This window comes from Equus przewalskii, chromosome 2 (genome assembly GCF_037783145.1).
Source record: "Equus przewalskii isolate Varuska chromosome 2, EquPr2, whole genome shotgun sequence".
In the NCBI taxonomy this organism is placed as follows: domain Eukaryota; kingdom Metazoa; phylum Chordata; class Mammalia; order Perissodactyla; family Equidae; genus Equus; species Equus przewalskii.
The window spans coordinates 15,096,631-15,110,478 of record NC_091832.1 but is presented as its reverse complement, the minus strand read 5'-3'; the positions used below and the strand labels follow the sequence as shown (position 1 = coordinate 15,110,478).

The 13,848-nt window shown below is 42.1% G+C and overlaps 1 protein-coding gene across 1 annotated transcript; it reads right to left on the bottom strand.

The window, feature by feature from the left end:
* Window positions 1-2,725: 2,725 nt before the first annotated feature.
* LOC103542389 (olfactory receptor 2A7-like) lies at window positions 2,726-3,664 on the bottom strand. Its single transcript, XM_008509321.2, has one exon. The coding sequence runs from the start codon at window positions 3,662-3,664 to the stop codon at window positions 2,726-2,728; it is 939 nt and encodes a 312-aa protein (XP_008507543.2).
* Between the last annotated feature and the right edge of the window lie 10,184 nt (window positions 3,665-13,848).

Genomic DNA, 13,848 nt, shown 5'->3' with positions numbered 1-13,848 from the left:
AGGTTATATTACAAAGAATTTCAACTGGAGTTGGAGGCAGACAGCTAGTCTTGGCCAAACATTGATTGACTATTTGATTCTATCCTCAGAATGTCCACAGTCCTCAGTCTTTGTGATCAAGAAGTCCGTTCTCCTGCTGACTTCTCAAACAATTGCTTGTAAGATAATTGCCATTTTGGCCCAGTACAAAGGTTTGGCCCAGTCCAAGGTTCAAGACAGCAAGGTGGTTTCTCTGGAAAGGAAGCTCCAATTCCATTTAAAAATGGCTCCACTAAAGTCAATTTTGACAAAGCTTATAGCATCCTTGCCTTCGTACTTGTCACTTCTACACTAGACTGGGACTTCGATTATTCATGTCTGCATCCACAGGACCTAGCATTAGTCTTGTCATACAGTGGGCATCAATGAACATTTGATGAATGAGTGAACGATGCCAACATCATGTCTAAATTTCTTTTCTCTGAGAGGACATCAAATATTTTGCAACTAATCTTTCTTTCTTTCTGCTATAAAGACAATATACGCAGATTGTAGAAATTTTAGAAAGTAAAGTATGAACAAAAATAAAAATCACTTATCTCACTACTCAGAGATAGCCAGTGTTAACATGTTAATAAAGCCTTCCAGGCTTTTAAAAATGAAGGTGTGTATATTTTGTAAAACTTGGATTAACTTCAGATATAAAATTATATATATATATATATAGTTTTTTAAGTAATTTTATTTGGATTATAATGGTTTGTAACACTGTGTGATTTTGGGTGCACATTATTGTTTATCAATTCCTGATTACACTTCATCGTGCTCACCTCCAGTAGTCTAATTTTTATCCATCACCATATATATGTGCCCTTTTGTCCCTTTTTTTTTTTTTATTAATGTTATGATAACCCTTTTGTCCCTTTTGCCCACCCCCTACCCAGCTTCTCTGGTAGCCACTAATCTGTTCTCTTTATCCATGTATTTGTTTATATTTTGATATTTTTCAATCTAACACTATATCATACTTTTCAATGTAATTAAATTTACTTCAAAACATGATACATAGTAATGTTTGCGTAGCATTTCATAAAATTGATATATCATATTTACAGCTGTTTCCAATAATTTTTTGATGAACATATTTGTACATAAAACATGGTCTGCATTTCTGATTTTGTTCTTAGGACAGAGTCTCTGAAGTGAAATTTCTGGATCCAAGTATATAAACATTATAAAGATTCATGATGCCTAATGTTACATATTTTCCATTTGTTGATATTTTTATTAAATGACTTAATATATGTAAAATTCTTAAAACTGCATTGGCACATAAATGTTCAATAAGTAGAGCCACAATTATTAGTATTATTACTCTTCATTTAACAAATATATTGAATGCCTATGATGTGGAAGGCACTGTCCCAGAAAGGTAGAATCAATGATGCTCTTTTCAGCAGTGAAGGTGGGTGTCAGTTTCACTGCATCCTTCCCAGCATTGAGTATCACCATTTTTCTAAACTTTGCTAGTTTGATACGTGAAAATGATATTCCACTGATTCAATTCGTGTTTGTTGATAATAAAAGCAAACATTTTTTCCATATAATTATAGCTGAATAACAACAACATTTAATCCTTTTTATCCCCTCCCCTTTTTGTACCTGCCACCATTTCCACATTTAGCTGGTCCTAATTCATCAACTCCCCCACTCACTGCTTCCATCTTCCTTCTGTGACTTTTCCTGTGGAGTGTTCATTTCTTCACTCATAAAGTATCTGTGGAAGGCCAGTCTGTGGGCAGCATGGGACTAGATCCTAGGGACACAGCAGTCAACTTGACAAGCATGGTCCCTGCTTCATGGAACTTGCTATCTTGCAGAGAATTCAGATGCTGAACCACATGCCTTTATTATTATGAGAGAGAGGTATGGGGTGCTTTGGAAGGCTAACTCACTCTGAGGTCTCAAGAAAAGGCTTCTGTAAGGAGCTGCAGTTTAATCCAAGAACTGATGGATGAAAAGGAGTGAATGGCATAACGGGGTAGGATGGAGGTGGGGTGGGGTTAAGAGTGAGGAGAGAAGGAACAGCATATGTGGAAGCCCTGAAATGGGAAGAATATGGCACATCAAGGCAAAGACAGAAGTCCAGTTTACTTGGAGTGAGAGAAGGAGGAAAAGAGCGGCCTGAGATGAGTCTGGCAAGGTGAGTGGGGCCAGATCTCACCTGGCTTCAGGCCTTCTCAATTTGTCTCCAATCCACATGTCTGAAGCAAGCACACAATGCTGTGTCAGTCACTGCAATGGCGTTTACTTGTCTTCCTCCCTGGGCCAGGAATCCTCTGATCTCACTGCCCTTGCCCTTCTCTCCAGCTAACCTGATACCATGTGTGTGGTTTACAGAGGGTAATGAACCTTCTCAACATTCAACCACAGGGAATACCCCACAGCCTGTTCTGTTTGTCTCAACAATAAAAGATTTTAGTGGCTCAGATATCCCTTCTTTTGTTAACCACTCACACTCTAGAACAAAAGGCCGCTCAAAGATTGATGTGCCTGGAAGACATTTCATGGTGACCAATCTGTCAGCCAAATCATGGGCTGTCCTACAAGGGCCTGTGTAGAGTTGAGATTCGGGCCTGAGGGGGAGTGTGTCCTGGTGCTGCTGGGTCATGTGAATGAGTATATAGGGCATTCACTGTGCATCATGAGTCTTGTTTCTCTGTCCCCCAGCTGTCCTTCCAGGGACTCATTCTGGGGCCCTGCCCCAACCTGTTACCTTGAGGAAAGCCCTCTTCACATCCTTGTTCCGGAGGCTGTAGATGATGGGGTTGAGGAAAGCAGAGATGATGTTGTAGAGCAAGGCCAACTTCTTGTCCTCCTCTGGGGAGACCTCAGCGCCAGGCTTCATGTACATGACCATGGCTGGCACACAGAACATGGTGACCACACTGATGTGGGAGGCACAGGTGGAGAAGGCCTTGAGTCGTCCCTGGGCTGAACGGATCCCCAAGATAGCAATGAAGATGTTGACATAAATGACAAGGATGAGGGCGAGTGGAACTAGGATGACACTAAAGCCAAGAATGAAGTCTGCCTGGTCATTGACTGAGGTGTCTGCACAAGCCAGCTTTAAGACTGCAGGGACTTCACAGAAGAAGTGGTTGATCTTGTTAGGGCCACAGTAGGGCAGGCACATGGCAAAGAGAGTGTAGACAAGAGCAGAGATGACACCCCAGAGACCACAGAAAATGACCATTATCCCACATAACCGTGGGCTCATGATGACCTTGTACCTGAGTGGGTGGCAGATGGCCATGTACCTGTCTATAGACATGACGGCAAAGAGCCAGGACTCGGTGATGCCTAGCACCAAGAAAATGTACATTTGGGCCACACAGCTGGCAAAAGAGATGGTCTTGTTCTCACTGGCCAGATGTACCAACATCTGGGGCACAGTTGTAGTGGTGTAACCCAGATCCAACACGGAAAGAATGCCAATAAAGAAGTACATGGGTGTGTGGAGACGTGAGTCCAGGCAGATGAGGATGGTGATCAAACTGTTACCCAGAATAATCAACAAGTAGGTCATCAGGAAGACTGAGAAGAACAGAGGAGTGGTCCTAGGGCTGAAGGAGAAGCCCAGAAGGATGAATTCTGTCACAGAGGACTTGTTAGGCTCTTGCATTATGTTCTAGTTCTAAATAAAGAAGAAAGGCATGAATTCAGACAGAAGACTAGGTAAGCTATGCACCAGGGTGAAAGTTACTGATGGGGTTGAGATAGTGGTCAGTGTCCTGTTATGATGAAACACTTCAACATGACAGCCAATTTTACCTGCTCTTGTCCACTTCCATCACTCCCAGGAAATTTATGAAGAGAAAAGGGCTTCCATATCTGGTCCAGGGTCTGCCTCTGCCTCACCAATAATTACCCATCTGAGCCTCAGTTTCCTCAGCTGTGAAATGAAAGCATTGGGCTAGGTGATCTCTGCTTCCCCATAGCATCCCCTTCTCCTTTGTAACACAGCCACGTGTTTAGAGATAAATATTAGTGTACAAACTCTATGCAATTTGGCAAAGTACAGTGAGAGAACCTACTTTCCTGTTGAAGATATCAATTTAATTTTCCCACTCTAATTTTACCCTCAGTCTTTTCCAGGCCTGGACAGCTCTTTCACTACCCCCTCCTCCCTCACCAACCCCCCCACCCCTCCACCCACCATCTCATCTCAGGCTTTGGTGCATTACAATGAACACTGGCTCTCTAATTTACTGAGTGAATGACCTCACCCAAGCCCTTTTTCCCCCCACCCCTTTGAGACCACTTCCTCCAATACAAAATGAGAATAATTGTCTCCTTGTTATAAGCTTGCTGCAAGGATTGAATGATATTTTGGCATGGAACGCATCACATAGAAGGACTAACAAATGGTAGATGTATAATAAATAACTGCATTTCTGGATGGTTCTTCAAACACAGGACTGAGATTCAGGTCCAAGCTACGCAAGCAAACATCCCAAGAAGTACTTCACCGTACTTGATACCCACAATCAACTTTCACTCTTCCACATGCCTACTCTCTGTTGCTTCTCCCCACAAAAGCCAGCATTTAACTCACTCTTTTAGCTTCTTACTGACTCTTAGCTCTTTCTAGACTTAACCTCAGTTTCTTCATGGAGAACAGGAAGAGGACAGTCTCACCGAAGAGATGTCATGTGCTTTGTCAGTACTCAGGGAATGGGAGCAATCTTGATACTGTTGGCATTATTCCTTCTCCTGGCACCAATTTATCTGACCCAACTCCTTGTTCTTCAATCTGCTTGTTCTTCTTCATGGCACCATGAGTGAGCCTTCATGAGAAGCTGTGTCTACCCTCAATACTGGTTTCCTGACTTTGGCCAAAGGACTGCACACACTTGGAGCCTCCCATATGCTAGGCACTTTTCTAAGAACTTCTCAGACATTATCCAATATTTGGCAGATAACCATTTTTATTAAACCCCTACCTTTCACCAAAGGGCCTTTGTAGGTCACATTGTCTCCCCAGGTTGGCCTCAGTTTCTGCATAAAGTATGATGTTGTGTGGGCCAGATGATCTAGAAGGGAAAGAAACTGCATGGCAGCAGAGAAAGTTTAGAGACAGTGGGTTCTGCTTGAATCCTGAATCAATCTTTATTTGCTATGTGACATGGGACTGTTAGCTCACTTCCTGGGCCTCAGTTTCCACACCTATAAAACAGGAATAAAATTACCTACGTTGCAAGCCACAGTCTTCCTGAGAAGAAGAATCCCAAAGATGTGAGAATACTCTACCTTGGGGCCAAGAGTGGGAAAATATGCTGCCATTTTTAACTTTTCATTTTTTTAAACATGGCCAATGAATGAGGTCATTCTTTAATATTAAAGAGTGTTTAACCTGGTTGAACCATGCAGGGAGGCTGAGTGCAACTGGAACCAGCTGTCTATAAAACCAGTGAAGTGTGCCTAGGGATGCTGTTCCACAACCAGGACCTTGGGTCGGAAACTCAGGCTCGCTGAACCCCTGGGTCCCCGTCATCCTTCCCCTGACTCTCCTGAGGGTAAAACATTTTTCTCTTGGGAGAAAATTGCCCGACTCTCAGGGATGAGAACCAGAAACCCCACGTGAGGGAGAACAAAAGGCAACATTGTTATCTACCATGAGGAGCCTGGTCTCTGTGCCTCCCTTTGGGCAAAAAATATAGAATTCAGCTTTGGGGCGATAGCTTACAATACACCTTAACATTCATTCTCTCTTTGAGCCTCATAATGACTCTGTGAGAAGTATAGCATAGGGACCATTATCTCCATCTCACAGAGGGAGAAACTGAGGCTTAGAGAGGAAATATATGGGCGAAACTGAATCTCACTCATTCTTCAGCACCAGGAAGGTTTCCCAGGCACAGGAAAACCATAGCCAACCAGAACTCAACTACGATGAGTCCTCAATTTACTGAAATTATTTCTGTCCTTGATTCTCAGGAGAGAAAGGCAAATCATGAGGGCAAGGAATCTTGTGTTGGGCTTAATTTAACTATATGGATATATGGATATGGATGTGCACACACACACACACACACACACAGAGTAATTGATGGCATCTCTAAGATCAATGCAGTCATACCAGTCAGAAACTTCAGAAAATCCCCTCAGCCCCTTTTGTCATCCCCCTACATCCTATCTGTCCCCAGGTTCCAATACCACACCTCCAAAATGCCTCTCACACCCATCTGTCCCTCTCCAATCCCACCGCCACTGTCCAGTCCAGACACTTAGCATCTCTCTCTCACCTGGGTTTCATCTCAGTCCTGTAGCTGGATCCTTGCCCAGCCCATTCTCTGCACTGGCCTTCAGAGTGCTCTTTCTAAAACAAAAATCTGACTGGCTCACTCCTGAAATCCTTCAATGGCTCCTTTGTCTACAGGTAAAAGTCTTAGACAGTTAGACCAATACCCTGGCTTCACTCCTTAAAGCCAGACTCAGTTTTGGTCACCAGCCTCCAAGGCAGGTTGGTGGGCTCAGACACTTTAGAAAGATCTTTGGCTGTTTCAAGGACTGAAACAGAAAGCATCACAGTGGACAAAATGTCTTTTGAAGAGAGGACACATAGAAAGGATACATATCCCAGGTCAGAGTGGGAGTTCATTGCAGAGTTGAGACTACGATTCAGAACTCCAGGATACCAGCTGGTCAGCTCCTTGGACTCTGTCCTAGTTCAAGGCAAGCCCAGGTTAACTAGGAAGTTCTATAGGTGAGACACATTCCCACTGAGCAGCTAGGCTTCATATGCATAATTTGTTGTTTCCCACTGTAACCTCATCACTTAATACAGAGCCTGGCACATAGTAAGACCCAATAAGTGCTTACTATAGACCAGGAGATCCTGGAAAGACAGAAAAAGAGAGAGAGGAAAGATCACACATTTTTTCTCTCCCTACACTTTTCCATCCTGTTCCTCAGAGCGCTAGAGAAAATGACCTATGTCTGGAGGTCTCAATTCCCCCAGGACAAATCAGGGCACAAGTCTGTTGAAGGAGGAAGATTGGGCGAGTTGGGACCAAGTATTACAAATCTCTCTACCATTTCTCTCAACTCCTGTCCCAGCCAATAAATAATAATAGTGTAAAACACTATTATAAATAATATAATGATCCATTAATATTACACAATTATTCTAATATAATAATTAGCATGATTATTATAATAATTTAATATAACATTATTGTTGTTGTTGTTGCTATAGTAGCTTACTATGTGCCAAACACTATAATGTGATTTACATGCATTATTTTATTTTAGCCCCATAACTGGGGTGAGAGTTGAAAGATTCAACGATAAATCTGGGCACTCTCCAATCAGAACAGACACCCGCCATAGGAAACAGGAAAAGCTATTCCAGAACATCTACAAGTTGAACATGAGACCTGCACACAGCCCCCTGTGAGGTGGGCATTACTGCTATACCTATCTTACAGATAGGGAAAGCAGTGACACAACTTGCCCAGGGTCGCAGCTGTACCAACTCCAGAGCCTGTGCTCACAACCGCCAGCAGACGTTGCCTCTCTGAGCATCTCTGACAAGAAGGTGGTTGGACTGACTTGCCTGAAAACAAGTTCTCTCTCTCCTCCCCTCCTGATTGCTTACTCACTTCGTCTCTCATTTCCTGCCTCTTCCAGGGTGAAAGCTGAAATGAAAGGGGGCAGGAGGAGCAGAAGTTGTGACTAAAAAGTAGGGCGAGGGAAGCTGGGACAGGCAGTTGACCAGGTCAAGCAGATGCAGGGAGGCAACAATGCCAGGCTGCTGATGCTGGCCCTCTCTGAGCCTGCACGTGCCCCTCTGCCCTCTATACTATGGTCTGCTTCTTCCCAGACAGCTGCATAAGGGAAATGGGCATCCTGACCGAGGTCAGAGGCCAGGCAAGTGGTACCAGAGCTGGCCATTTCCCACTCAACCTCCTCTGGCCACATCCGCAGCCCCTGGAATGCTCAGTGCTGTCTGGGATGAGAACAGAGTTGCTGGCTATGGAGCACAAAGGTAACCAGGGTGTAGCCTTCTCTGAGGGCCTGGGATCTACTGGGCCCGGGGATAGACGGGGTGAACCAGGAGAGCCGGGCGGGATCCAGAGATCCTGGGAGACTAAAGACAGGGCTGGTGTAAAGAGGGGTCTGAAGTGGCAGGCCCTCATCTAAGGGCAGCAAGGATGGATTAGGACACAGACCAGAGACGCCTACTGGGCAGAATAGAGACATAGAGGCAGACTAGGAAGGAGCAGTGTACACAGACGGGCAGACAGGGAGAGACAGAGGACCACAGAAGCAGAAAAGAGTAGCACCAGACTGGAAAGAGGTGGAAACTGAGGACAGCATCCACGGGTTGGACAGGAGCCTGGAGCCTGGCCTCAGAGAGCAGGTGCTGGCTCTGAGGGGCCCCTGGTGGGTGTGCTGGGGCAGCTGCCACTTTCACTCATCCTCACCTACCAGAGTACATTTTGCATGGATGCCCAAAATGTGCAGCCTCCTCAAGCACCACAGGCAGATGCTGCCTTCAGAGTAAGACCCTGCCTCAGTCCATGGCACCCCCAACCCTGGTCTTCCCCTCTCAGCCAAAGAGGGTAACCCCAGTCCAACTCAGATCCTGTGTCTGCATGGCCAGCCATGGCCTGACAGTGAGACTGGGCAGGCGTTCAGCGCAGGCAGGCCCTGAGTCTTGCTCTGATATGCTCTGGTTTGCTGGTCCCTCCTTGAGCCCTCAGTGACGCCCCACAGATCTGCTGTGGACAACTTCAGAGATTCATCAAACCTTGGAGCTGGAGGTGATCTTGGAGAATCCAATACCTGCCAGGATATACATCTTCTTTGCAGCTTCCCTGGCAAAGGATGCTCCAACTCTTATTTGTATACTCCCAAGGACAGGAGGCTTACTGCCTCTCAAGGCAGCTTAGGTAGCCTTCACTCTGCCTCTCATAAAATCTTGTCTTGTACCAAGCTAAAAGCAAGTACTTGGTCCCTTCTGACATCAATGACATGTTCTCTAAAGTGCCCTTCTACCTCTCCACCCTCCCACACTCTCCCCCACTCTCCCCTTTCCTCCAGAATCCCCAGTCTGCATTACAGTGTAGTAGCCCCTAACCTGTCTTACCTTTCCTTAGGAGGGTATGTGGGTCATCTTTCCTCCTCTTAGTAAGCCCTCATGCCCTGATCCCACCCATCTCCCCCAAGCTGGATCCATGTCACCACCCAGCATCTCCAATGCCAGGTGGGAGCCCCAGCAGACATTTCCCAACGTCAGCACAGAGATGGCTGCGTCCTTCCACTCAGCAGCTAAGGGCTCCGAAGAAAAACCCTGGGGAAGCAACTGGTGCACAGAAGACCCAGGGACTTGCTGTCAGACAGATTTGGTCACTGTGTCCTGGCCAAGTCACTTAGCTTCCCAAAGCCTCAGCTTCCTCCTTGTAAAATGGAGCTGTGTTCCCTATGTCATAATAACATTTGCTATTTGGTTTGTTTGGGGTTTTTCTTTGAGTAGTCATTATGGGCCAGACATTTGATATATACTAAATCCTTGCAGCATTATCTCCATTTTACAGATACAGAAATGGAAACTCAGATCATTAAGTAGCTTGTGTAGAGCTGGGATTCTGAACGTGGTTTTGTCTGAACACAAGCGGGCTCCTAACCAATGCTGAATCCAGCATGTGATCTGGCACAAGCCGGACCAGAGGCAGGGAGCCATGAGGACTCTCAGGTGGGAGGGACAGAGTAGAATATGGAGTGGGAGGTGGTTGGCTAGTGTACCTGAGTAGACATGGTCTTTGAAAAGATACTGCTAAGACCGATGTCAAAGACTGTACTGCCTACATTTTCTTCTGGGAGTTTTAAGGTTTCAGGTCTTAAATTCAAGTTTTTAATCCATTTTGAGTTAAGTTTTGTGTTTGGTGTAAGATAATGGTCTACTCTCGTTCTTTTGCATGTGGCCATCCAGTTTTCCCATCACCATTTATTGAAGAGACTTTGCTTTCTCTATTGTATGCTCTTGGCTCCTTTGTTGAAGATTAGCTGTCCATAGATGTGTGGGTTTACTTCTGGGCTTTCAATTCTGTTCCACTGATCCATGTGTCTGTTTTTGTGCCAGTACCATGCTATTTTGATTACTATAGCTTTGTAGTATATTTTGAAGTCAGGAATTGTGCTACCACCAACTTTTTTCTTTTTTCTCAGGATTTCTCGGGCTATTCAGGGTCTTTAGTTGTTCCACATAGATTTTAGGATTCTTTGTTGTATTTCTGGAGGAATGTCATTGGGATTTTGATTGGGATTACATTGAATCCATAGATTCCCTTAGGTAATACGGACATTTTAACTACATTTATTCTTCTTATCCATGAGCATGGACTATCTTTCCATTACTTCATGTCTTCTTCAATTTTTTTTCAATAACGTCTTATAGTTTTCAGTGTATAGGTCTTTCACCTCTAGTTAAATTTATTCCTACATATTTTATTCCTTTTGTTGTGATTGTAAATGGGATTGTATTCTTGATTTCTCTTTCTGCCAAATCGTTGTTGGTGTATAGAAAAGCAAGTGATTGTAGTATGTTGATTTTGTATCCTGCAACTTTACTGTATTTGTTGATTATTTCTAATAGTTTTCTGATGGATTCTGTAGGGTTTTCTATATATAGAATCATGTCATCGACAAATAGTGACAGTTTTACTTCTTCCTTTCCTATTTGGATCCCTTTTATTTCTTATTGCTTAATTGTGCTGGCTAAAACTCCCAGTATTATATTGAATAAGAGTGGCAACAGTGGGCATACTTGTCTTGTTCCTGTTCTCAGAGGAATAGCTTTCTCTTTTTCACTATTGAGAATGATGTTGGCTGTGGGTTTGTCTTATATGGCCTTTATTATATTGAGGTACTTTCTTTCTATATTCATTTTATTGAGAATTTTTATCATAAATGGATGTTGGATCTTGTCTAATGCTTTCTCTGCATCTATTGAGATGATCATGTGATTTTTATTCTTCATTTTGCTAATGTGGGGTATCATATTGATTTATTTGTGGATGTTGAACCACTTCTGTGTCCCTGGAATAAATCCCGCTTGATTGTAGTGTACAATCCTTTTAATGTATGGTGTATTCAGTTTGATAATATTTTGTTGAAGATTTTTGCATCTGTGTTCATCAGTGATATTGGCCCGTAATTTTTCTTCTTTGTGTTGTCCTTGTCTGGTTTTGGGATCAGGGTAATGTTGGCCTCAGAGAATGAGTTAGGTAGTGATACAGGTCCTCTTAAATATTTCATAATAGTTTGAGAAGGATAGGTATTAAATCTTTTTTGAATGCTTAGTACAATTCACCAGGAGAGCCATCTGGTCATGGACATTTTTTTTTTTTTTGGGGGGGGGGGTTGATTTCTGTTTCAATCTCTTTACTTGTTATTGGTCTGTTCAGATTCTCTATTTCTTCTTGATTTGTTTTGAGAGGTCGTATGATTCTCAGAATTTATTCATTTCTTCTAGGTTATGCAATTTGTTGGCATATAACTTTTCATAGCACTCTCTTATAATCCTTTGTATTTCTGTGATATCTGTTGTAATTTCTTGTTTTTCATTTCTGATGTTATTTATCTGAGTCTTCTCTCTTTTTATTAGTGAGTCTGGCTAACGGTGTGTCAATTTTGCTTATCTTCTCAAACAACCATCTCTTAGCTTCATTAATCCTTTCTATCATTTTTTAGTCTTTATTTCGTTTATTTCTGCTCTGATTTTTATTATTCCTTTCCTTCTACTGACTTTGGGCTTTGTTCTTCTCTTTCTGGTTCTTTTAGGTATAGTGTAAAATTGCTTATTTGAGATTTTTCTTCTTTCCTGAGGTAGGCCTGTAGTGCTATAAATTTCTTCTTTTCCTGCATCCCATAAGAGTTGCTATGTTGTTTTTTCATTTTCATTTGACTCCAGGTATTTTTTGACTTCTCCTTGATTTCTTCATTGATCCAATGGAAGTTCAGTAACATGTTGTTTAGTCTCCACATATTTGTGACTTTCCCAGCTTTTTTCCTTGCAGTTGATTTCTAGTTTCATACCACTGTGATCAGAAAAGATGCTTAATATGATTTCAATCTTTTTAAATTTATTGAGGCTTGCTTTGTTTCCCAACATATGGTGTATCTTTGAGAATGTTCTAAGTGCACTTGAGAAGAATGTGTATTCTGCTGTTTTTGGATGGAAAGTTCTATATATATCTATTAAGTCCATCTGGTCTAGTGTTTCATTAAAGTCCACTGTTTCCTTGTTGACATTCTGTCTGGATGATCTATCCTTGATGAAAGTAGGGTGTTAAGGTCCCCTACTATATTGTGTTGCTGTCAATTTCTCCCTATAGGTCTGTTAATAGATGCTTTACATACTTTGGTGCTCCTGTGTTAGGTGCATATATATTCATAAGCGTTATGTCTTCTTGTTAGAATGTCCCTTTTATCATTATATAATGCCCATCTTTGTCTCTTGTTATCTTTTTTAAGTCTGTTTTGTCTGATGTAAGTACAGCTAAACCTGTTTTCTTCTGCTTGCCATTTGCCTGGAGAATCATCTTCCATCCCTTTGCTCTGAGTCTATGTTTGTCTTTAGAGCTGAGATGTGTTTTCTGGAGGCAGCATATTGTTGAGTCTTGTTTTTTAATCCATCCAGTCCTCATGTGTCTTTTGATTGGTGAATTCAATCCACTTGCATTTAGAGTGATTATTGATATATGAGTATATTAATCCTGCCATTTTATCTTTTGTTTTCCAGTTGTTCTGTATTTCCATTCTTTCTTTTTCCTCGCATTTCTGTCTGCCATTTCACTTTGGTGGTTTTCTGAGATGGTTTTCTCAGTTTTCTCTTTATGATTTGTGACTCTGCTCTGATTTTTTGCTTTGTGGTTACCATGAAGTTTGTGTAAAAGTTGTCATAGATGAGATAGTTCTTTTTCTGATAGCCTCTTATCTCCATTAGCCTACTCAGTCCCATCTGGTTTTTTTTCCTCTTCTATGTTTTTGTTGTCAAAAATTCTTCTTTTTTGTGTTGTGAGTTTGTGACTAAACTGTATTGGTTATAGCTATTTTTGATGCTTTCTTTCTCTTTATCTCTTATGTTGTAATTAAATGTTTACAACATAACCTATTCTGATATAAACCTGCAATTTTCTGATTCTGCCTATCTACTTATCTTCTTGCTCAAGGTTTTGTAAACTTTGCCTTTTAGTTTCAAATCCGAGGACTTCTTTCAATGTTTCTCGTAAGGCGGGTCTAGTGGCAATGAACTCCCTCAGCTTTTGTTTGTCTGGGAAAGCTTTATTTCTCTGCCATACCTAAGGGATTATTTTGCTGGATAGAGTATTCTTGGCTTAGTTTTTGTCTTTCAGTATTTTGAAGATATCATTCTATTCTCTTCTAGTCTGTATGGTTTTTGTTGAGAAATCCACTGAAATCCTGATGGGGGTTCCATTGTAGGTTATTTTCTCCTGCCTTGCTGCCCTTAATGTTTTTTCTCTTTCACTGACTTTTGCCTGTTTTAATATTATATGCCATAAAGTCTTTTTGCATTGATATAATTAGGAGTTCTATTAGCTTCATGTACTTGCGTGTCCAGTTATTTCCCCAGGTTTGGGAAGTTCTCAACTATTATGTCTCTGAATAAGGTTTCTGCTCCTTTCTCCATCTTTTCTCCTTCTGGAATACCTACAATCCTTATGCTATTTTTCCTAATTGAGTTAAATATTTCTCAAAGAATTTCTTCATTTTTAAAAATATTATATCTCTTTCCTCTTCTACCTGACTCATTTCTAGCTTTCTACCCTGAGCTCACTA

Coding starts and splice junctions, on each gene's coding strand:
- LOC103542389 (XM_008509321.2), bottom strand. CDS start 3,664: ATGCAAGAGCCTAACAAGTCCTCTGTGACAGAATTCATCCTTCTGGGC.